At 41.9% G+C, this 25,496-nt stretch overlaps 2 protein-coding genes across 2 annotated transcripts in view; one reads left to right on the plus strand and one right to left on the minus strand.

Moving 5' to 3' along the window:
- Window positions 1–2,174, minus strand: part of LOC115138560 (transforming acidic coiled-coil-containing protein 3-like) — a 19,235-nt gene extending 17,061 nt beyond the window's left edge. Inside the window, exon 1 of the mRNA XM_065025723.1 lies at window positions 2,077–2,174. The gene's annotated coding sequence lies outside the window, so the exon portion shown is untranslated. The remainder of the gene's footprint in view (window positions 1–2,076) is intronic.
- A 160-nt stretch (window positions 2,175–2,334) lies between these two features.
- On the plus strand, window positions 2,335–18,013 carry kif15 (kinesin family member 15). The gene is made up of 35 exons (XM_029675505.2): window positions 2,335–2,866; window positions 3,104–3,146; window positions 3,388–3,574; window positions 3,697–3,773; window positions 3,854–3,891; window positions 3,988–4,085; window positions 4,180–4,359; window positions 4,499–4,708; window positions 4,875–5,000; window positions 5,097–5,219; window positions 5,379–5,523; window positions 5,678–5,766; window positions 10,793–11,002; window positions 11,161–11,338; window positions 11,538–11,679; window positions 11,870–12,011; window positions 12,217–12,402; window positions 12,505–12,633; window positions 12,952–13,057; window positions 13,326–13,491; window positions 13,644–13,794; window positions 13,944–14,029; window positions 14,130–14,208; window positions 14,413–14,499; window positions 14,585–14,689; window positions 14,809–14,931; window positions 15,045–15,191; window positions 15,334–15,429; window positions 15,530–15,694; window positions 15,815–15,918; window positions 16,027–16,093; window positions 16,210–16,247; window positions 16,379–16,511; window positions 16,862–16,993; window positions 17,138–18,013. Exons 1-35 carry the CDS (start codon window positions 2,848–2,850, stop codon window positions 17,183–17,185), a joined length of 4,155 nt encoding a protein of 1,384 aa, XP_029531365.1. The 5' UTR covers window positions 2,335–2,847; the 3' UTR covers window positions 17,186–18,013.
- Window positions 18,014–25,496: the final 7,483 nt, after the last annotated feature.

Consider the following 25,496-nt stretch of genomic DNA (forward strand, 5'->3'; position numbering starts at 1 on the left):
TGAACATTATCAAACATTTCTAACCCGGTTTGCTTTGTCATGGGGTATTGTGTTTAGATTGAGGGGAAAACAATTTTAGAATAAGGCTGTAACATAAGTCAAGGTGTCTGAATACATTCTAAATGCACCATAAGTGTATGGTGTTTGGATCCTTGCTGACAATGAATGCGTGTAAACAGCAACACAGAAGTCATGTGCAATTAACTTTGAGAGAAAAGGTTTAAGAGTCATGTGGCTACCAGTGGGGAGAAAAACATATTCATCAGGCCACAATAGGTGTCTCTGAAACTTAACTTCCAATGTACTGGCTGAATTCATATGACCAGATAGTGAATTGCAGACATGACCGTAGTATTCTTTGTAGTGTTTTCATTTGAAATTCTTCAGTTTGACCAAAATGTAATTTTCCTTGGTGAATAGTCAACTAAACTAACGTTAACGCAAATGCAGCATTTTTGTTTAGCCTCTACAGGATCGGTGGGTCACCGCGGGACGGTTGAGCTAACAGGCTAATACGATTAGCATGAGGTTGTAAGTAACAAGAACATACATATCTGATATTGTCAGAAAGCTTAAATTCTTGTTCATCTAACTGCACTGTCCAAGTTACAGTAGCTATTACAGTGAAGAATCTCATGCTATTGTTTGAGCGTGCACCGTTCTGAACTTGATCATGTATTTAAAAAAACAAACAATTAAGCACATTTGGGCGGATCTTTGTGTTATATTCTCCCACATTCACTTGACATTTCCACAAACTACAAAGAACCTCCATTCAAATGGTATCAAGAATATGCTTATCCTTGCTTCAGGTCCCGAGCTACAGGAAGTTAGATTTGGGTATGCCATTTTAGGTTCATTTTAAGTTTGGAACAATGCCATGAGCTAGTCTTGCTATTGTCTTGTGTAAGTGCAGTAATGTCTGATTGCGGAAAAATTTCTTTACAAATTGTCATTGCACTGACATCACCTAGGTAATGTTAACAAACTCAAATAGAGATTGCTCACATTACATAACTAACATCTACTCATCAACACATTAGCCCTGTAATATGCAAACTGGTAGTCAAAATCCAATTTTATTAGTCACACATCAAATACAACAGGTGAAATGCTTACTTACTAGTCCCTAACCACCAATGCAGTTTTTAAAAAAAACTCATTTAAGAGCAGCAGTAAAATAAAAGCGAGACTATATACACAGGGGGATATCCGTACAGAGTCCATGTGCGGGGGTTAGTTGAGGTATTATATACACATGTGGGTAGAGTTATTAAAGTGACTATGCATTGATAACAGTAGCAGTTGTGTGAAAGAGGGGGGGCAATGAAAAGTCTGGGTAGCCATTTGATTAGGTGTCTTATGGCTTGGGGGCAGAAGCTGTTTAGAAGTCTTTTGGACCTAGACTTAACGCTCAGGTACGCTGGAGTCGGACACTTTAGGGCCTTCTTCTGACACAACCTGGTATAGAGGTCCTGGATGGCAGGGAGAATGGCCCTAGTGATGTACTGGGCAGTTCGCACTACCCTAGTTGGCTACCGTTTGTGGGCTCCCGAGTGGCCCAGCAGTCTAAGGCACTGCATCTCAGTGCACGAGTCCTCACTACACTCCCTGGTTCGAATCCAGCCGTGATTGGGAGTCCCATAGGGCGGCGCACAATTGGCTGAGCGTCGTCCGGGTTTGGCCGTCACTGTAAATAAGAACGTGCTTAACTGACTTAGCTAATTAAATAACAATATTAAATGTAACGTCAAACGTTACCGGACGTTATCAACTGCTGCCAATGCGGGTTAGAAGCTCGCGTTGACACTACTATAACCAGTTAACTTAAGACAGCTAACGTTATCTAATGTCATTTTGCTAGTTAGGAAGTTTAGCGTAACATTTACCCGTTTTGAATTATATTTTGCCCTCAGTAAGTAGGACTCAGGCAGAAAGGAAACTAAAGTCAGTTAGCGAGTTAGCTAACGTTACTGTACGCTACAATTTAAGAAATTATGCGATATAGATTAACTTAAAAGCAGCGTGAATGTCAAAGCAATATAATTTCCCCAATAATGCCAGATAGCTACATACCTCAATTCAAGTGAGATAAACAGAAAATAACTTCTCTAGCCGGTAACGACCTCCACACACAGTTCACGTTTTCGAAAGTCCCTCGATGAGCAAGTGACCAGTAGATTTCGAATTTAAACGCCTCGATTTGGACCAATTAAATAAACAGAAAAAAAGGAAATAGGGCGGAGCTGCTTACGAAATAGCCAATAGCGTTGCATGACTTTGAACCAAACCAGCATGAAAGTGAAGTGCTGGTCGCGACCGAAAAAGAGTCCACATTTTATTATAGGAGAGTGTACATTTTATTAAAATAGTATTTATAACTGTCTGTTCAGTAATGGAAAATGATATATGCAGCTTCTGCTTTGGGAGAGGGAGATAATTATATACCAGATTAGTTGAAAATATATGGTAACCTTTTCTGTAGGCAAACCTGTAACGCCCAGTAATGGATACCACAAATCTTTGGCTATACAGTATCACCACAGATAGAACAATGAGAACATCTTTGGTATCACATTATCTGGTGTATAATTTGTAGCTCGGTTTCTCGATGCTTTAAAAAAAGAGGTTGATGTAAATCAGACTTCGTCCAGCTGACGGCGATAAACAATGACTGATTCCATAAAATGATTGAAAAAGGCACGAGCAGTCGATGGTCGAGTATATACCCGCCAAATTCGAAGATGGATTTTAGTAGCTGTAGCTAACACACCATCGCGGAGTTTTGACATTAGTTATTGTGAATGGTTTGCTAGTAGCAAAGCTACTTGTCTGAAAATATTCAACATGAATACGAAGGGAAAGGGTACGTCACCATAACATTCATTTTTGCAAGTGATTTAAAAAAATATATATATTTTGGCGTTTGTTGGCTACCTAGCTACTTCCGTTAATATTATTCGTGAGCTAACGTTACCTAGCATGCATTTGCTGTATGAAGCTTAGACATCTGATTAAACTTGTTTCTGTTTAAACCAGTGTCTCTAGTTCCTTGATCAACCTTGACTAACTAGCTAACTGTATGTCTCCTCTCTGTTACCAGAATCTGTCGATTGCTCAATGCAGCATCAACAAATAACCCACAGGTATTGTGGCTTAATAATGCTTATTTCTCGCAAGAGCTGGCTATTGTCTTCAATTTAATAATACATACTCACTCTACACATACTGACACACGAGTTGCCCTGCCTCATTTGGCAATTTATACTGCCAGTACCTCTTGTTTGTCACGGCAATTCCATAAGAAGTTTGCAAGGGAGCAGAAACTGGCACCCAGTCTGTTGGTAAAGTGTATTAACCCTTGAATGTTCGTGTTCTGTAATGTAGTGGTGATAGTGACTCGATCAAAGTGTTTGTTCGGGTGAGACCTCTGACCCAGGGGACTGGCCTGACCACTGATGGAGACCAAGGCCTCTGTCTCACAGTCACCTCTCCCAACACCATTCGCCTGCACTCCAAGCCGGAGCCACGGACATTCACCTATGACCATGTTGCTGACATGGACATCACTCAGGTCAGTGTTGGTGGATAGATTATAGTTTAACTGCTGCTGTAACCTGGAGTAATTCACACATCAGTAGATAGAGGCTCAAATCAAACCAACTGAATTTTTCTTCCGTCTCCTCTCTGTAACAGGATTCTGTATTCTCCAGTGTGGCCAAGAACATTGTTGAGTCATGTATTAATGGATACAATGGCACCATTTTTGCCTAGTGAGTGGTTTTTCTTATTGTTTTACAGTTCATTCTTGTTTTAAGTGCTGTAATATCTCACAGATGTTTTCCTATTACAGCGGACAAACTGGCTCTGGAAAAACATTCACAATGCTTGGTGAGTGCTGCATTGAATTATTTTGTTTTGTTGCACAGACACCTTCATTTCTTTGCAGTGCCTCTGTAGTAAATGTTGTGTGTGTTCTTTCCCTAGGTCCGTCTGATTTCGACAACTTTACTGATGACCAACGGGGAGTTATCCCTCGAAGTTTTGAGTACCTGTTTTTCCTCATCAACAGGGAGGTAGAAAGGGTGAGCAGAAAGTAACTGACATTGAAGTGATTTTGTTGTTTATCTGTTTTTTTTCTCTGATTGAGGATTTAATATGCATTGTTTTTCCTGACAGTCTGAGAATGCCAAAAGCTTCCTGTGCAAATGCTCCTTCATTGAGATCTACAACGAGCAGATCTATGACCTGCTGGACAGCGCCTCAGCCAGCCTGTTTCTCAGAGAGAACATCAAGAAGGGGGTGTTTGTGGAAGGGGCTGTAGAGAAGTTTGTCACTTCAGCTGCTGAAGCTTACCAGGTAGTAAATAATTAAATGTGATTGATTCAATGACTTGCTTTATACAATGCTTTGGTCATAGAATACTTTAATTTATTGTGGAAGATTGATTTGACTGCCATTGAGCTGTTTGCGTTGAACTTATCCCGCTTCCTCGCAGGTGCTGTCGATGGGTTGGCGTAATCGGCGCGTGGCCTCTACCTCCATGAACAGAGAGTCCTCACGGTCCCATGCAGTCTTCACCATGACTCTGGAGTCCAAGGAGACTGCTAAGGAGGTGGTGAACATTCGCACATCCCAGCTGAACTTGGTGGACCTGGCAGGGTCGGAGAGGCAGAGAGACACACACACAGAGGGTTCCAGACTCAAGGTGATGCTCCAGGACTACTGTCCGCTGACTGAACAAACATTCACAACACTGCACACAACAAAGCTTTAGAGTGCTACATTCCAACTTGTATGTGTTATTGTGTGCTGTGTACACATTTGTTATATTGTTATCACTCCTGACATATACCCCCTATCTTCTCTTCCAGGAGGCCAGCAGCATCAACCGCTCCCTCATGTGCCTGGGCCAGGTGATCATGGCGCTGGTGGATGTGTCTAATGGGAAGAGCCGGCATATCTGCTACAGGGACTCCAAACTCACCTTCTTGCTTCGGGTAAAAGGCACTTGTGTCTAATTCGATTTAATACAAAAACAAAGCTCTTGCTTTCTTGATGTTCCTGATGTGTGCTAACAGAACCTTTTTCTGCAGGACTCTCTTGGAGGAAATGCTAAGACCTACATTATAGCCAATGTGCACCCAGGCTCTAAGTGCTTTGGGGAAACTCTATCCACCTTACAGTTTGCCCAGAGAGCCAAGTTGATCAAAAACAAGGTTAGTATGAAAAGTTTATTTTATCACAATCAGTAATTGAATAGGCAAAAAGTTTCCTCCATATAAAGTGCTACTGATTGTATATATATATATATATATATATATATATATATATATCTTGTAGTTTAGTGAGCATCTCGTGATTTCTGGTGCTTTCAGGCCATGATCAACGAAGACACGCAGGGGAATGTGAGGCAGCTTCAGACTGAGGTGAAAAAGCTGAAGGAGCAGCTAGCTCAGGCTCTCTTTGCCCAGACACACAGTGGGGGAGACATGGCCCCAGGAGGGCCCCAGATTCCCATTGGTAAGGTTACAATTCAGGTTCCCCTAAACATCTGACCTAGGCTTTGTTACACTGGCTCACTAGTTGATTCTTACATGTGTGTGTATACTGTCAATTTTCCCCTGTAACATTCATTCTGGAAAGTGTTATTGTTTCTACACATTCATCTCCCCAGACCTCTCTGAAGGCAGTCTTGATGCCTCATACAAGACACAGTTTTTAGAAGCTGTGCGTCTGTGGAAAAAGTGTGAAAACGACAAGCAGGTATAGCTTTCTGTACTTTGAAACAGATGACATAAGTCAATGTTATGTCTGAATTAGAGGTTGACCAATTATGATTTTTCTCCGCCATTATTGGAGGACCAAAAAAAGCCGTTACCGATTTGACTTTTTTTTGTGTGTGTGTATATATGTGTGTGTGTGTATGTATATGTATATATATATATATATATATGTGTATATATATATATATGTGTATATATATATATATTATACACACACCTTAGCCATAAGCATTTAAACTCAGTTTTTCACAATTCCTGACATTTTAAATAGAGTAATAATTCCCTGTCTTAGGTCAGTTAGGATCACCACTTTATTTGAAGCATGTAAAATGTCTGAATAATAGTAGTGATTCACCTTTTTATTTCTTTCATCACATTCCCAGTGGGTCAGAAGTTTACATACACTCATTTGGTAGCATTGCCTTTCAATTGTTTAACTTGGGTCAAACGTTTTGGGTAGCCTTCCACAAGCTTCCCACAATAAGTTGGGTGAATTTTGACCCATTCCTCCTGACAGAGCTGGTGTAACGGAGTCAGGTTTGTAGGCCTCCTCACTCGCACACGCTTTTTCAGTTCTGCCCACAAATTTTCTATAGGATTGAGGTCAAATCAAAGTTTATTTGTCACGTGTGCCGAATACAACACCTTAGTGAAATGCTTACTTACAGGCTCTAACCAATAGTGCAAAAAGGGTATTAGGTGAACAATAGGTAGGTAAAGAAATAACAGTAAAAAGACAGGCTATAAACAGTAGCGAGGCTACATACAGACACCTGTTAGTCAAGCTGATTGAGGTAGTATGTACATGTAGATGTGGTTAAAGTGACTATGCATATATGATGAACAGAGAGTAGCAGTAGTGTAAAAGCGAGTTTGTTGGGTGGCGGGACACGATGCAGATAGCCCGGTTAGCCAATGTGCAGGAGCACTGGTTGTTCTCTTGTTGTTCTCAGACACCCATTAGTCAAGCCCAATTGAGGTCGTATGTACATGAATGTATAGTTAAAGTAACTATGCATATATAACAAACAGAGTAGCATCAGCGTAAAAAGAGGGGTTGGGGGGGCACACAATGCAAATAGTCCGGGTAGTCATTTGATTACCTGTTCAGGAGTCTTATGGCTTGGGGAAAAAACTGTTAAGCCTTTTTGTCCTAGACTTGGCACTCTTGTACCGCTTGCCATGTGGTAGTAGAGAGAACAGTCTATGACTGGAGTAGCTGGGGTCTTTGACAATTTTTAGGGCCTTCCTCTGACACCGCCTGGTGTAGAGGTTCTGGATGGCAGGCAGCTTAGCCCCAGTGATGTACTGGGCCGTACGCACTACCCTCTGTAGTGGCTTGCGGTCAGAGGCCGAGCAATTGCCGTACCAGGCAGTGATGCTGTAGAACCTTTTGAGGATCTCGGGGCCCATGCCAAATCTTTTTAGTTTCCTGAGGGGGAATAGGCTTTGCCATGCCTTCTTCACGACTGTCTTGGTATGTTTGGACCATTCTAGTTTGTTGATGTGGACACCAAGGCACTTGAAGCTCCCAACCTGCTCCACGACAGCCCCGTCGATGAGAATGTGGGCGTGCTCGGTCCTCCTTTTCCTGTACTGCACAATCATCTCCTTAGTCTTGGTTACGTTGAGGGATAGGTTGTTATTCTGGCACCACCCGGCCAGGTCTCTGAACTCCCTATAGGCTGTCTCCTCGTTGTCGGTGATCAGGCCTACCACTGTTGTGTCGTCTGCAAACTTAATGATGGTGTTGGAGTCGTGCTTGGCCATGCAGTCGTGGGTGAACAGGGAGTACAGGAGGGGACTTAGCACGCACCCCTGGGGAGCTCCAGTGTTGAGGATCAGCTTGGCAGATGTGTTGCTACCTACCCTCACCACCTGGGGGCGGCCCGTCAGGAAGTCCAGGATCCGGTTGCAGAGGGAGGTGTTTAGTCCCAGGATCCTTAGCTTAGTAATGAGCTTTGTGGGTACTATGGTGTTGACCGCTGATCTGTAGTCAATGAATAGCAATCTCACATACGTGTTCCTTTTGTCCAGTTGGGAAGAGCAGTGTGGAGTGCAATAGAGATTGCATCATCTGTGGATCTGTTTGGGCGGTATGCAAATTGGACTGGGTCTAGGGTTTCTGGGATAATGGTGTTGTGAGCCATTACCAACCTTTCAAAGCACTTCATGGCTACGGCCGTGAGTGCTACGGGTCTGTAGTCATTTAGGCAGGTTGCCTTTGTGTTCTTGGGCACAGGGACTATGGTGGTCTGCTTGAAACATGTTGGTATTACAGACTCAATCAGGGACATGTTGAAAATGTCAGTAAAGACACCTGCCAGTTAGTCAGCACATGCCCGGAGCACACGTCCTGGTAATCCGTCTGGCCCCGCTGCCTTGTGTATGATGACCTGTTTAAAGGCATGCATGAGAGCATCAGTGTTGCTTCCCTCGAAGCGAGCATAGAAGTAATCCCTCTCACCCCCCTTAAAAGATTTAGATGCACTACTGTTCCACTGGATGTCATAAGGTGAATGCACCAATTTGTAAGTCGCTCTGGATAAGAGCGTCTGCTAAATGACTTAAATGTAATGTAAATGTAAGTGATTTAGCTCGTCTGGTAGGCTCGTCACTGGGCAGCTCCCGGCTGTGCTTCCCTTTGTAGTCTCTAATAGTTTGCAAGCCCTGCCACATAAGACAAGCGTCAGAGCTTTGTGATGGCCACTCTAATACCTTGACTTTATTCTCCTTAAGCCATAACTTTGGAAGTATGCTTGGGGTCATTGTCCATTTGGAAGACCCATTTGCGACCAAGCTTTAACTTCCTGACTGATGTCTTGAGATGTTGGTTTTGGAGCAGTGGCTTCTTCCTTGCTGAGTTGCCTTGCAGGTTATGTCGATATAGGACCAGTTTTACTGTGGATATATATACTTCTGTACCCGTTTCCTCGAGCATCTTCACAAGGTCCTTTGCTGCTGTTCTGGGATTGATTTGCACTTTGACACCAAAGTATGTTCATCTCTAGGAGACAGAACGCGTCTCCTTCCTGAGCGGTATGATGGCTGCGTGGTCACATGGTGTTTATACTTGCTTACTATTGTTTGTATAGGTGAATGTGGTACCTTCAGGCGTTTGGAAATTGCTCCCAAGCATGAACCAGACTTGTGGAGGTCTACAATTGTTTTTCTGAGGTCTTGGCTGATTTCTTTAGATTTTCCCATGATGTCAAGCAAAGAGGCACTGAGTTTGAAGGTAGGCCTTGAAATACTTCCACAGATACACCTTCAATTGACTCAAATTATGTCAATTAGCCTATCAAAAGCCATGACATAATTTTCTGGAATTTTTCAAGCTGTTTAAAGGCACAGTCAACTTAGTGTATGTACACTTCTGACCCACTGGAACTGTGATACAGTGAAATAATCTGTGTGTAAACAATTGTTGGAAAAATGACTTGTGTCATGCACACAGATGTCCTAACCGACTTGCCAAAACTATAGTTTGTTAACAAGAAATTTGGAGTGGTTGAAAAACGACTTATAATGACTCCAACCTAAATGTATGTAAACTTCTGACTTTGTGTGTGTGTGTATGGCATTTACAACAATACTGAAAGAACACTTATTTTAACTTAATATAATACATCAATAAAATCTATTTAGTCTCAAATAATGAAACATGTTCAATTTGGTTTAAATAATGCAAAAACACAGTGTTGGAGAAGAAAGAAAAAGTGCAATATGTGCCATGTAAAAAAGCTAACGTTTAAGTTCCTTGCTCAGAACATGATAACATATGAAGCTGGTGGATTAATATTCCCAGTTCTTCAATTCTCAGAGTTAAGAAGTTTTAAGTTGTAGTTATTATAGAAATTATGAGGCGTCAACGATTTCTCTCTATACTAGTTGCATATTATATACCTTTGCATGTTCTAATAGGCACTTTACTATTGCCAGCCTAATCTCAGGAGTTGATAGGCTTGAAGTCATAAACAGCGCTGTGCTTCAAGCATTGCTAAGAGCTGCTGGAAAATGCAGTAAAGTGGTGTTTGAATGAATGCTTACAAGTGTGCTGCTGCCTACCACCGCTCAGACTGTTTTATCAAATATCAAATCATATACTTCATTATAATCTAATAATCACACAGAAATATGAGCCTTTGGTCATATGGTCAAACCAATAAACTCATTTCGAAAACAAAACTTTTATTATTTCAGTGAAATACGGAACCGTTCTGTATTTTATCGAACGGGTGGCAACCCTAAGTCTAAATATTGCTGTTACATTGCACAACCGTCAATGTTATGTCATAATTACGTAAAATTCTGGCAAATTAGTTTGCAACGAGCCAGGCAGCCCAAACTGTTGCATATACCCTGGCACTGCTTGCACTGAACGCAAGAGAAGTGACACAATTTCCCTAGTTAATATTGCCTGCTAACATTAATTTATTTGAACTAAATTTGCAGGTTTTAAAAAATATATACTTCTCTGTATTGATTTTGAGAAAGGCATTGATGTTTATGGTTGTGCTTTTTTCGGCAATGCGCTTTTTGTTAAATCCGTTTGGCGACGTTGAAGTATGCTGTGATTCGATGATAAATTAACAGGCCCCGCATTTATTTTCTGCAACGCAGGACAAGCTAGTTAACCTAGTAATATATTAACGACCATATGTCGTTAACTAGTGATTATGTTAAGATAGTTTTTTTTTTTTTTATGAGATAAGTTTAATGTTAGCTAGTAACTTACCGTGGCTCCTTGCAGCCACAAGTTCCTTTTGACACTGCACTCGCGTAACAGGTGGTCAGCCTACCACGCAGTTTCCTTGTGGATTGCAATGTAATCGGACACCAATAATTGGTGTCCAAAAATGCCGATTACCGATTGTTTTGAAAACTTGAAATCGGCCCTAATTAATCGGCCATGCCGATTTTAATAGGTCAACCTCTAGTCTGAATATTGTTTGTTAGAGAGGGATGGTAGTTAATAGACATACTGTATATCCTCCCCTCCTTAGATGCTGCTCCAGAAGGTGGCTCAGCTTGAGGAGGCCTGGTCCCAAAAGGAGAAGTTCATTCACTCCAACCGCATGATTCTCAAGTTTAGAGAGGAACACATCTCTCGCCTGGAGAAGAGCCTAAAGGGTGGCCAGGGATTACTGTCTGACCCACAGAGCCAAGCCCTCGTCAACCAGCTCAAGGACGAGATCAAGATCCTTCAAGACCAGGTACAATATGTTACCCCGTTAAAGTACTGTTGACCCCAATCCCCAATTCAACTCGCACTTTCACAAAACACTTCAGAAAATGAACAACCACATGTACAACTCCTTAATTTGATTGAATTTGGCATTTGTGGCTACTTCTCATTCCCTCTGTCCTACAGATTGCGCATCACCCAAAGATGACCCGGTATGCAGCAGAGAACTACAGCCTCCGGGAGGAGAACCGGCAGCTCCGCTCTCTTGAGTCTGTGAGGAGAGCTAAAGAGGCTGCAGGCCAAGCTGCTGCAGAGCTAGAGGAGGAATTCCAGAGGGCTCTGGAGACTGAGTGGTCTGCTGGAGGTAAGCACAGGAGATGCACAAGTAATGAAGGGACTGCACATCATTGTGAAAGTACCGCATTGTAGCGCTGTAAATGTTGAAGTATGCTTGTAGTAATGTTTGTATTATGCTTATTATTCTTGTTGTGATTATATTAGTGATGTAATTCATCAAAGCATGCAAGGGTATTCAGTCAAGTGAATTTAACATTTCTCCACAGCTCAGCCGTCTTACTCCACTCCGGTAACTGCAGAAAACATTTCTGCCATATCCATGGAGAGGCTTAAGGCCCAGTTTCTCCAGAAACAGACGGAACTCACAGCCACCATCCAAGCCTTCGAAGAGTATAAGGAACTCACCAAGTAAGGAGGCTCTCTAGAGACATGCATGCTGTCATGATATTCAGTATGAACCCTTGACTTCATGGACAAAAACAAATTGTTGCATTTAATTGTAATTAGCTCTTGGAACTTGAAGTTTATTGGCACCATGTTTTTTGTTATAGGCCCATATTCTGCTTCAGAGGTTTAAGGATTGTTCCTTATGTTCCAGGAAACAGATGTCAGAGTTGGAATCAGAGACGAGGTACCTGGATAAGTCCAACAAGCACCTGGAGAACATTCTGGAGGCCACAAAGGCTCACAAGAAACTGGAAGTTTCTCAGCTGAACAAGATCCACTTTGAAACTATCAAGGTGAGGGTATTTGCTTTATTTAGCAGCTCGCCGATGGCTCAATGCCCCTCGAGGGCTGTGCCTGAGCTAATATAGAGGGTCACGGGTTGGGGTACCTCTAGATCCAGGACTTTGCTCAACCTTGGTTTAATTCTATGAAGATAGCCTATTAATGACTAATACTTTATTTCTCATGCTAATTTTATGTGACTGTTTTGTTCTCCAGATTCTCACCACCCCCACCAAGGCCTACAACCTGCGGACCCGCTTGGTGCCACTCTCCAGCCCCGACCACCTGAACGTGAACGGGAGAGAAGATGAAGACGTGGATGACATCCAGAGTGAGCAGCCTCCACCAGCTATGACTGAGATGGCCTGTGAGGCGCTGACTGAGGAGCTGCAACAGGTCCAGGTACAGCACCCGGGCCTCATCACTTATAAAACAGATAACGTAACGTTATACTTCTCATTCTCTTGGTGGAATCTACAAATCTATTTCCCTTTTGCTTGGCAGGAGCAAGCCAGTCAGGTGCAGACTCTGCTGGACCAGGAGGAGCTGAAGAGCAGGAAGCTGCTGCAGCAGATTGTCAAGCTGGAGGAGCAGGTGACTGGGATGATAGAGGAGTTCAGCTGCAAGGATGAGGTAGGGAACTTCTGTCATGGTCTGGATATGTTATGTTAGTATTCTTATCTTTTATTATTTCTTATTGTTGCATTGTCGAGAAGGAACCTGCAAATAAGAATTTCGTTGGATGGTATATACCATGTGTATCCTGATTTAATTCAACTTGAAACTTGCATAACTATGTACAGATAAAGCTGAATACATTGCCTGAGGTGTTTCATTCCATGTGATATTCAAGCCCTGTCTTGAAGATAATAAAGTCATCTCTTGAGCTGTATTGGTTTACAGGTAATGACTATGACGCTATGGTAATGAATTCTTTATTTGCATGTCCAGCTGCTCTCCACTGAGCGACGTGGCTGGAACAGAGAACAGCTGAGCCTGCAGGAGACTATTAGCAACCTGGAGCAGAACCTACAGACCGAGAGAAGGACATGGGAGGGTAATAACCAATCACACACTTTACCAAGTTTATACTGAGTTACCCAGGGTTCTCTGGCGATAGTAGTCGAAGACTGTATGCATCCACTATGGCCAGAACTGTAATACTCAATTGTGTTACTAGTTTTAGACTAAAGAAACCCCTACTTCACCACCCAGGCACCCACTGTTAAAACCATAATGTTCCAATAATTGAGTCGGAGGACAGGAGGGTTTGTCTTTTTCCTGGGTATTATATGGTTATCAAAACGATCCATTCTCTTTTGTAGTTCTGAAGAGCGAGGTTCATGACCTGCGCCTGGTGCTGCAGTCCTCTGATAGGGAGCTGGCTGCTGTGAAGAAGGAGCTGTGTGAGGGCCAGAGTGAACAGCAGAAGGAGACGTCACACCTCTCTAGCAGCCTGATCAGCACTCAGCTACAGCTCCAAGAAGTCCAGTATGTATGCATGGCTACAGCTGTCTTGTTGTTTCGTGTGTGTCGGATGAGATTTCCTCCGTTTGATGGAAACCCTGCGAACTCAATGTCACCATAGTAGTTAGCAGACTCTCCATCTCCTCCCCCTCACATGTTTTCCCTCTCTCCCCCAGGCGGGAGTGGGAGCAGCTCCTAGAGCAGCAGCGGTCCCTGCAGGATGCCTTTGACCAGCTCCAGGCAGAGGCCAAGTTTGATGCAGACCAGTCCAGGCAGCAGCTAGAGGAGAAACGGCAGGAGGTCACAGCTCAGCAGGCCCAAATCACGGTCAGTCAGCCTCTCTTTAAATCAACCAAGCACTGCTTATCTGTTAAGGACATTCAGAACATGTCTCTCATTTGCATTAAATTACAGTTAAACGTTTGAGGGTTTTGTGTGATTCCTTTTTCTTGATGAATATGTTGCTTGCATTGTAGGAATTGACAAACGCTCTGCAGTCTGAAAGAGAACACACCAGTAATCTGACCTCCCAGTTGAAAGAGGATAAAGAGAGCACTTTAGAGTGAGTTGTATAAAGGATTGTGTTCGATTTGTGGATGATGAGACCTCCTTGAAGTGCATTTGAAATGTTATGTTGACATATTTCATTTGTTTCTCCCCAGAGAGCTTGTTCAGACAATGGAGCAGAATGCAGTGCTAAGGAAGCAAGTGTCTGACCTGACTACACAAAGCCAACAACAGGTCAGTTTTTCATCGTTAGTGTTTCGTGTTTACATGGTTGGGTATTATAGTGCCCTAGAGTTAAGTAGAAGTTTTATTTTTTTTATTTTTTAGAAATTGCTATCAACAGTATGTTTTAGTTTAGTTGAACACTCTTTGCCATATTGAATCTTAATCTCCAATCAACTGTAATTGACCCTCTCCGTTTGTATTTTACTTTGAAAGGCTTCTAATATGGAAAGCCTTGAACAAAATCTGACAGCTGCCAATGGGACCATAACCAGTCTTGAGCAAAAGATTGCACAAGACAAAGTAAGTCTGCTCACTTAAATGACCTGCCATTAATTATTATTATTTTGGATTATAGCATGGATATGATGTCTCTTGTGTTTAACAGGAGTTTGTGCTGGAGCTGATAAACCAGACCAGGGACCTCCGCAGTGAGCTGGGCGAAAAGGATCAGTGCCTCGCCATGCTGTCTGGAGATGTCAAAGACCTCACGGTACTGACTCAAGTAATTTGTTTATCTTTTAATGAATTATCATGTTTAACTTGTATTCTTCTCAATTCTTACTGTATTTTATCAATGTGTTTTAGTTTTGGCCTGTTTTGTTCTGACAGGCTAAGTACAATGCTGCTTGCTCTGAGAGAGAGGAGATCAAGGAACACAACAACAGGATGCAAGCAGAGCTCCTGAACCTGAGAGAAGCAGCAGAAAGGATGGTAGCTTCTAATCTGATAGAGGTAAGACTTGGAGTTCATTTTAAATTAACAATATGGCCTCTTGAGCTTTGATACGATAACATGTGCCTGAAATCCATCATTATGACAATGTCTGGATGGATGTTTGTCCTCAGGTAGAGGTGCTTCAGGAGGAGGTGGTCTATGCCACTGAGGAGGTGGAGCGACTCACCAAGGTGTTAGATGAGCAGGCAGGTCTTCTCCAAGCTTCACAGGATCAGACTGCTCAGAAGGAGGCTATCATCCAAACTCTCCAGGAGAAGGTAACAGACCTGTTTCTATACATATACAAAGAGCCACTGAAAATGAATCAAGGGCTACAGTAGCATGGAAAATGGTAGAATTGAGACCAGACCTTTAGACATGACCTTTACTCATGGGATTTCCCTGCCTGCTTTTCACCAGTTAAAACAACAGCAAGAAGCGGTTGAGAGGACTGTCCGAGGCGAGAGTGCCAATCGTATTCCACAGTCATCAGTCACCCCTAAAGTGCTGCCACAGGTAACGGATACTTGTGTCTGATGGTTTTCCCTCCTGTATGCATTACCAGGAAGGAACTCTGTCTGATCAAGAGGGTTAGCTAATCTTATTGATTTCTCAGACACCTCACACCCCCCGGAGCTTCAACACTGATCTGAGCCAGGTGCTGGAGTGCCAGGAGAGGGAGCTGGAGAACCGACGCTCCTCCATGTTGACTATGGAAGTGCTCCTCACTGAGCTCAACTCGGAAAGGGCCGCCAAGAACGAGGAGATCCAGAGGCTCAAGGTGGGTTTTTTTGTTTACGGGATGTCATGATGAATGCTAAACATCCAATATTGAGACACTTATTTAACACATTGATATAACACATATGGCATCTAACAAGTCTGTGTTGATTTCCCACAGGGTCAGCTGAATGAGAAGGAAATGATGCGACTGGAGATCCAAGTTCTTCTTGACCAGTTCTACACCAAGCAGAACCAACTGGCTCAGAATGAAAACACAAATTGGTTAGTCCATTCAAAATCTCTTATTTTCACCAATTCATTTTTGCAACCCAAGTGTTATCAGACAGTTGATTTGTCAAGTGTCTGATGGATATATATATTAATTGACAGTGAAGTTTTAAATGAGGCCATTCATCAGAATGTCTTGAGGGAGCTGCAGGAGGAGAGGCGTGAAAAGGTGTGTATCAATCACTCAACTCTCCTGTTCACCTGAATTTGAGTTTTTGTAAACAGAAAATGCCATTGTTTGCAGAAGGTGGTTTTTACATATTGCCTCATTCCTTTCATTTTCAGAGCACAGTAATACAGAGGCTCACTGAAGCTCGGGAAAGGTATGCAAATAGAATGTGTGAGAGAACAAAGTATGTTATGTGTAATCTACATGTGTATGCAAATACACTTTCTCTAATATGCATTTGTTAAAGTTTGACATCTGTTTTTGTTTGTTTCTGGTTTTGATTAGACTGCAGAGTCAGGAATCCCTACTGGCCCAGTCTCACATCTGTGTCCAGGAGCTGACTAACGAGCTGAGGAATCGCTGCCTGGAGCTCAGAGAGCTGAGCACTAAGGAGCACGACAAGGAGAGACTGCTTCAGGTGAGAACGGCATCAGGGTCTGAAGGGGTTCTGGTTATTGTAATTTTGAATCGACACAATTATTTATTTGATTTGAGCAGGCAGGTCAATTAAGATCAAATTCTTATTTAAATAAATACATGTAATTTATATGGAATGCAGAAAATAGCAACTTTCACTAGTTGACAGGCTGGATCATTTTATGGGAGACATCGATCTCCATGCTCCTCCAGACAGCAATGATATCAGGAGCTGTCCTAGTCCATGATTAGTTTTAGGAGGGTCCTTCTGTACTGAATCTAGTTAATATATGGACATTGTTTTAGTGTGAAGGTGGGAAATGTCTGTATCTGCCCGACTGTCCCCTACAGGAAGTGGAGGTTCTTCGGAAGCAGGTTGACCACTTGTCTGAGGAGAACGGCAAGCTTGTGGGCCATAAGAACCATAAGCAGAGGATTGAGTACCTGGTTAAGCTAAAAAAGGAGAATACCAAACTTCAAGAGGTAATAATCATATTTAACATTTCATCACATGCCTGCATGGTGTACCATCAAGAAACTTGGCCTCGGCAGTGAAATACTGAGGGGCCATTTCACTGTATTAATGGACTATAATTAACCCAATTTTTATTTTATTTTTTATTCAAGGAAAATGAAAAACTCAGATCGGAAATGAGTGTGCGAGAAAATGCATGAAGCATGGAGAGATTCTCATTGGCCACTCAACATTTCTTGTTGACTGCGAACATGTCCCCCAAACAACCTTTTCCCATTTCGAGTTGACTGATAACCATGCTATTGTATCATCACACAGGATAAACAGGTCAATAAACAGGACATTACCTGTTTCAAAAACTGATTCTCTCAAATGTATTTTAATATAACAATACATTGTTTATTTTTACTGCCATATGTATAATTGCGGTAGGTATGCATCTCATTGGATCTTAGTATCCCATGATATTTCCACTATACCTCTGCAGGTTAAAACATGGGCTACTTGTTCTCACCTCCAGCCAGTGTAGCTCCCTAGGCCACGTTTAAATGGAGGCCATGCCACAGCGTCATCTGCATTTATATCTTGCACTCGTTTATACGATATCATCCTTTGTATTGTAATTCTTTTGATATACATTTTGGTCTATATCGCCCAGCCCTAGTGTTTACCACAGTGGCTACCAGAGATGCCACAATAGGGTAGTCTCATTGTTTAACAACTGAACTGCTGGAGTAAATATATTTCAAAACTGTAAATGGATGTTCTCTGTCGTAGAATAATAAGTAATACGGGTGAATTTGTGATTTAGTTTTTGTTACCATTATCTTGTCTGTTGGAACAATGTGTCTTGTTTGACTTTTTCTATTAGTCTCATCTATGGCTTTAGAATAAGTGACAGGATCATGTCTTTGGACAGGGTGCAAATAATTTCCTGTTACTTTATGCTAAACTGTGTACTGCTTCTTTCTACCATTTCTACTCTTTGTAATATGTGTTAATGAGATTAATAAAGACATCAAAGTGTATATTTACGTTTCTTGTGGTTTGCATTAGGAACACATTACAGTATATCAGAGGTGTCAAACATACAGGCTGTGGGGGTGAGGGACAAACTCTATATACTTTTGAAATGACTTGAACTAAATCGAGACTGAAGGAATTATAATCCTCAATATCCGAAATGAAAGCTAGATAGTCAGGGAGAATCTAATTCAACCTGGACTGAGGGTAGATGTACCAAGGTTAGGTAGGTTAATTTTGAAATGTAATCCATTATGTCAAATTGGGTAAAAGTTAAATCACTGATTAAACTAACGTAATCTGATTACATTCTGTTACTTTTAGATTAGTTTCCCTTTTTTATGATGCATTAGAAGACAAATGTATGTTACCTATTGCAGGATAAATCAATGTTAGATTACATAGCTGGCCATATGGATGTTACATTTTACTTTATGGGTTGGTTATATTGGCTTCTTCTAACCCATCACTTTCTACTACACAATACAATTAAATGATATCTTTACATTAATAACGAAAGTCTTTCAGAATTCCACTCATTCCAATAAATATTAAACCCATTGATCTTCAAGAATAGGACTTGGAAATATGGATGTATAGATTAGTCATTGTTTTACCTGAGAATGACTCCAAAACTAAGGACTTATTAGCCAGCCCTACTGTTTATGATTATGTTGTCATGGAGGACTGATTGGGCTCATTGATTCGAGTTGAAACTCATGGAATGGCATGCTTTGAGCACTAATGAAAAGCGCTATTTACATTGAAAAATGAATGCCATATGCTACATTTGCCATAGGCCTATTGTTTACCTTTTTGTGGGTGACAATGATATCTTGATAATATGCAGCTGTTTAAAGGGCAAATCCACAGATGAAACAAAACGACCACCCCACCTCTGTTTTGGTAAAAAGCTGAGGGACAGGCCTGGAGAAATATAACCACTCTCAGATTAATAGACAGCTATGGGTGCAAGGACTGACCATCCATGATATAAACTTTTTTGTTTTAACCATGTTATGAGGCTATACAGTGTTGAAATGTAAACAATGTTTACAAACTTTGAGGTAAAACTAGCTTATATTTGGGGTTCTCATGGAGTGGGACAGTTGAACTAAGATCATGAGGCAAATTATATTCTTCAAGAATCAATGTACAGTTGAAGTTGGAAATGTACATGCACTTTAGCTAAATACATTTAAACTCCGTTTTTCACAATTCCTGACATTTAATCCGAGTAAAGATTCCCTGTCTTAGGTCAGTTAGGATCACCACTTTATTTTAAGAATGTGAAATGTCAGAATAATAGTAGAAATAATTATTTATTTCAGCTTTTATTTCTTTCATCACATTCCCAGTGGGTCAGAAGTTTACATTGCCTTTAAATTGTTTAACTTGGGTAAAAGTTTTGGGTAGCCTTCCAAAAGCTTCCCACAATAAGTTGGGTGAATTTTGGCCCATTCCTCCTTACAGAGCTGGTGTAACTCAGTCAGGTTTGTAGGCCTCCTTGCTCGCACACGCTTTTTCAGTTCTGCCCACAAATGTTCTATAGGATTGAGGTCAGGGCTTTGTGATGGCCACTCCAATACCTTGACTTTGTTGTCCTTATTAAGCCATTTTGCCACAACTTGTGAAGTACGCTTGGGGTCATTGTCCATTTGGAAGACCCATTTGCGACCAAGCTTTAACTTCCTGACTGATGTCTTGAGATGTTGCTTCAATATATCCACATACTTTGCCTGCTTCATGATGCCATCTATTTTGTGAAGTGCACAAGTCCCTCCTGCAGCCAAGCACCCCCACAACATGATGCTGCCACCCCAGTGCTTCACGGTTGGGATGGTGTTCTTCAGCTTGCAAGCCTCCCCCTATTGCCTCCAAACAGAACGATGGTCATTATGGTCAAACAGTTCTATGTTTGTTTCATCAGATCAGAGGACATTTCTCCAAAAAGGACAATCTTTGTCCCCATGTGCAGTTACAAACCGTAGTCTAGCTCTTTCATGGCGGTTTTGGAGCAGTGGCTTCTTCCTTGCCGAGCGGCCTTTCAGGTTATGTCGATATAGTACTCGTTTTACTGTGGATAGAGATACTTTTGTACCAGTTCCCTCCAGCGTCTTCACAAGGTCCTTTGCTGTTGTTCTGGAATTGATTTGCACTTTTCACAACAAAGTACGTTCATCTCTAGGAGACAGAACGCGTCTCCTCGCTGTTGGGACATCGGTCCAAGGGGCTGAGTACAGTCGGCTGTGTACCTCAGTGGGAGATTTGGGTAGGGTAGTGACACTTACTACCCGGAGCTATAGCCTTTTTCCCCCTGTTAGGCTTAACGACGTGTTTCATTTTTGGAATAAGTTGGGCATGGTTATTTTGTTTGTTATTTTTGTGTGGTGTCTGGACTGAGCAGTTGTCTCAGGGGCACATCCGTGGCTTGGGGGAATCTGCCAGCATGCTGGGTGGTTTATTTCCTTGCCAGCGGGCTACAGTGCATAATTCCCCACCGCAAATCTGCACGAAGACTAGGGTTGAGTTACTGTATGTTTTGGGGAAGCTCCATATATATCTCATCTCTCTTCTGTGGTGCCCAGTGTGATTGTCACTTCTCTTGTGGTCCGGTCTGGTGTGTTCAGCAGAGAGGAAGAGCGAGATCAAAAGAAAAATGTATTTACTTCTGGCTATGGCGTCTAATATAGACGAGTTCCTTCGCTTTCCATCAGGGGAACTGTTAGAATTATGTACTAAAGAACATCTGTTGAAGATCGCTGAACACTACAAGGTTGAAATTAGGTTGAAATTATTAGGTTAATATTGAAGGCCAATCTGATGGAGAGTGATATTCTTGAAGTTACCACTGGGGCAGCCTCTGTTGAGGACTCGCCGTCTCCCCGTAACATTACAATGGCCGCTCCATCTGTTAGTCTTCTTTTTGAACAGCAGAAAGAACTGCTTCTTTACAGCTAGAACATGATTGTGAGAAGCTAGAGGATGACCGTGCAAAATATGAAAAAGAATTGCCATTTGAACAGGATTTGGAGCGTGCTAAAATCAAGCTGCAAAAGAGCGGCTAGAGCTGGTTAGGGAAGGAAAGCTCTCAGGGAAGAGTTTGCTCTGGGAAGGTGACCCAGATTTAGCCACATTTGATATGGTTGGGAACTTACAGTTGTTGCCTAAATTTAATGAGAAGGACCTTGAGACATTCTTTTCGTTGTTTGAGCGTGTTGCTGACGCCAGGAGTTGGCCTGATTCTGACCGCACTTTAATGTTGCAGTGTGTTGACTGGTAAAGCGCAGGAAGGATATTCAGCTCCTGGTGTAGCCGACAGTGTCAGTTATGATAAGGTTCAAATGGCTGTGTTACAGATTTATGAATTGGTCCCTGATGCTTACCGCCAACGATTTAGAACTTTAAAAAGGGATAATAAACATACTCATGTTGAGTTTGCGCGAGAGTTATCTTCACAGTTAAATCGCTGGTGTTCCGCCTCTGCAGTTATGACTTTCCAAGGGCTGTGTGATCTGATTATGCTAAAGCAATTTAAGGACACAATCTCATATAGCCACGTACATTAACGAACGAAAAGTAAAGACTGTTGCTGAAGCTGCGGTTTTGGGAAAGTCCATATTGTCCCAGACTATTTACCTTTCATTACGGACGGTTTTGTGTCTATGTTAAGAAGTAAGGACCTAGTGCCAGTGAAGATCCTGAGAGACACAGGTGCCTCTGAATCATTTGTGTTAGAGTCTGTGTTACCCTTCTCTGTTGAGACTGATTCAGGGAATAGTGTTCTAATTAGGGGAATAGGTTTGAACACTGTCAGTTCCATTGCATAAACTGATGTTGATTGTGGACTGGTGAAAGGTGAGGTTGTTGTGGGGGTGCATCCTTCATTGCCTATTGAAGGTGTCAACGTTATCCTTGGGAATAACTTGGCTGGTGAGCGTGTATGGCCTGTCGTGTTTCCATCTAAAGTGGTTTCCTCTAAACCGTCATTTGTAGGGATTCTTGATGAGTGTGCAGAGTTTCCCAGAGGTGTTCTCTGCGTGTGCAGTGACGCGTTCTATGAGCTGCGGCGACCTGGTCACTGCGCCGGCTAACGAGAATGCCACAAAGAAATCTGTCACTACTTTCCCTGTTATCCCGTTATCTGTAACCCGCTCAGATCTAATCAAGGCGCAACGGGATGACCCCACATTAGAAGAGTTGCGTGACCAAATTGTGCCTGTGGAACAGTTGGGAGATGTCGCCCATGACTATTGTCGTACAAATTTCCTGTATTACCAAATCATGAGTTAGCAAACCACACACAAGTCAGAGTTATCATAAAGTCCATCTTTAATTATATGAGCTTCACCATAGCCCTGTGACTCTCAGATCAATTCAGTGTCTATTAATGAATTCTCTGAGAGTGCTTACAAAACAGTCCTTAGTATAATTTATAGCCAAGACACACCCATCTAAACTCACATGACAAATAACAGATCTTAGGAACATTGCACAAAGAACCGTTTACTTGAAAAAAGAGTATCCCATAATTTATAGCATTAGCTATAAATTATTGTTCAGTTTGGTCTCCTAAACGAAGTTCTTATCTCATTCTTGGTACCACTTAGGACCAAAACATTGTCTCATCCAATGGCATATATCAATTGTTAATCCTAGATACCCCCATTTCAAATACAACCCCTCCTGGACAAGCTCACAGAGACAGTGAGCCTCATAGGTGATAGAGGAATTCTAAATTCCTTTATGCTTTAATTGCCAAAACCAATTTCGCACTCGTTTCTAATTCATTAATGATGTGTAAGTTCATTAATTATGTATGAAGTAGATCGAGACCAGTCTCAAAAGCCAGGTAAGAGCGTTTAATTCCAGAGAGTACTGAAGCATACACATTTTTCCACAGGTTATAAACTGAACATGACATCATCAGTTTATCCCCCCTCTCTCCGATTCTCACAAGAGCCCATTGTTCATCAGGCCTGGAACGTCTCCCAGACATTTCTTATCTGTCGGACAAGCCATAGCCTCGCTCCCCCGTTAACTTCCCAAGAGGCCCAGACAATTAATTCATTCTGCTTACATTTTCAGTAACAGCTTAACCAATAACTTTTACTTTTCATACCATAACATAATAGTATTAGAATAAATGGTTCTAATCAATAATGTATACATAATTAATCATCTAAACTATAATTTCCTCTAACAATAGGTCATATACTAAATCAAGATAAGGGCAACCTCAGAGGGGACATGTAATAGTTACAGACACATTCCCATAAGAAGACAAGCCTGACCTCTCCCCTCTCTGGGCCCCAAGTAACTGAGCCCTAGCAGAGAAGGGATAACTGCAAACTGCCAACAGTATTATTCAAAAGGATGACATTCTAATGACAAATATCTCACATAAGCATTATTATGTAAATAAAACATCTTATTTATCAATGTTACCTAACTAATTCTGATTCTGCCACAACACTATTTTCTCCAAGAGGATGTCCTGATGAGAAAGTGGGTGTCTCATGGTAGTTGTTTTCTGGGGGAGGCGATTAGTCAGGTTGTTGAAACCAGTTAAGCTTTGTGAGTTGGTGTTGACAACTTCCCACAACGACATTGCTGGACATATGGGTGTGAGGAAAACCTATAATTGCATATTAAGACATTTCTTTTGACCTAAGTTAAGGAGGGATGTTTCTGAGTTCATCAAAACTTGTCACACCTGTCAATTAACTGGTAAACCTAATCAAGCTATTAAGCTGGTACCACTGTTTCCTATTCCTGTACTCAGCCAACCTTTTGAGTATCTGATTATTGACTGTGTTGGTCCTCTGCCTCATTCTAAAAAGGGTAGTAGTTACCTGTTCACTGTGATGTGTCAGACTACCTGGTTTCCTGCTGCCTGTCCTCTCCGGTCTATCACGACTAAGTCTATGTTAAAAGCTTTGACTCTCACTGTTTGGAATCCCTAAGGTCATTCAGAGCGATCAAGGATCTAATTTCACCTCTAATCTGTTTGGTCAGGTTCTCAAACAGCTCCATATTTAACACAATTTGTCTAGCGCCTAACACACGCAAAGTCAAGGAGCACTGGAATGTTTTCATCAAACATTTAATTCTTTGTTGAGAGCTTATTGTACTGAGATGGATAAGGATTGGGAGGAGGGCTTGCCTTGGTTACTGTTAGCGCTAGGGAGGTTTCACAGGAGAGCACGGGTCAGTCCAAATGACCTTTTGTTTGGACATAGGGTGTGTGGACTTCTATCTGTTCTCCAGGATGACTGGAAGTCTTCCAAGCCCCCTCAGTCCCTGTTATCTTATGTGTGTGATTTCCAGCAACACTTGTAAGCCGCTGGTGAAATAGCTAAAGAGATGCTATCATCTTCACAGGAGAGGATAAAGGGCATATTTGATCGGCGAACTGAGCCTCATCACTTTAATCCAGGTGACCAGGTTCTTGCTCTGCTGCCAATTGTTGGCTCTCCTTTACAAGCCAAGTTTCAAGATCCATATACGGTTGTGCGCCAGTGCAGTGAGCAAAACTATCTAGTTCCCACTCCAGAACGGAGAAAAGCACACCAACTGTACCATGTAAATTTGTTAAAACCCTATTATGCACGTTCCTCTGAGGCAGTGGGAATCTACAGAGGACGGGAAACCTGTTATTTTACCCGATACCGATATTTCGCTGGGTTCTTGTCATGCTAGGTCTGTGCATGAGGAGGAAGATGTTCTTGGTCCCGACGATTGCATACTGCAGGGTAGATTGAAAAATTCAGAGACACTGGATATTTTAAACAACCTTCTTGCTCATCTACCTGTTGATGGGCGGACAGAGATGGTTAGTCTGATTCTGAGATTTATTTTCTGATACATCTACACGTACAAACTTAATAGAACACGATATTGACGTTGGAGATGCTGACCCCATTCGTCAACGGTTCTATAGAGTTTCTTCAGAGAAACTGCGTTGTCTGGATGCTGAGGTCAGGTACATGCTGAAGAGTGATATAGCAGAGCCTTCTTTCTCCAGTTGTGCTTCTCCCTGTATCTTGGTCAGTAAACCGGATGGGACAAACAGATTTTGTACGGACTACCGTAAGGTAAACTGTGTCACTAAGCCAGATTCCTTTCCTCTTCCTCGGATGGAGGACTGCGTTGATCAAGTCGTTATTTCCAAGATGGCATAGCAGTTCAGACGTCTTTTGTCCTCGTCTTGTCGTGTCCCGTATATATATATATTTACAACTTTTTTTCGCATACCTTTTTATATATATATTTTTATTTTCCATAAACTCATTGTCAAAACACTCCCCTGCAACCCGCCTCACCAATTTATATTTATAAAAAAAGTATTATTTACCTCAAATCTGTAATCCTCCATAGAAGCTAACCAGAAGATAGCCAGAAGCTAACCAGAAGCTAGCCAGAAGATAGCCAGAAGCTAACCAGAAGATAGCCAGAAGCTAATCCAGAAGCTAGCCAGAAGATAGC

Source organism: Oncorhynchus nerka, linkage group LG12 (genome assembly GCF_034236695.1).
Source record: "Oncorhynchus nerka isolate Pitt River linkage group LG12, Oner_Uvic_2.0, whole genome shotgun sequence".
NCBI classification, from domain to species: Eukaryota; Metazoa; Chordata; class Actinopteri; order Salmoniformes; family Salmonidae; genus Oncorhynchus; species Oncorhynchus nerka.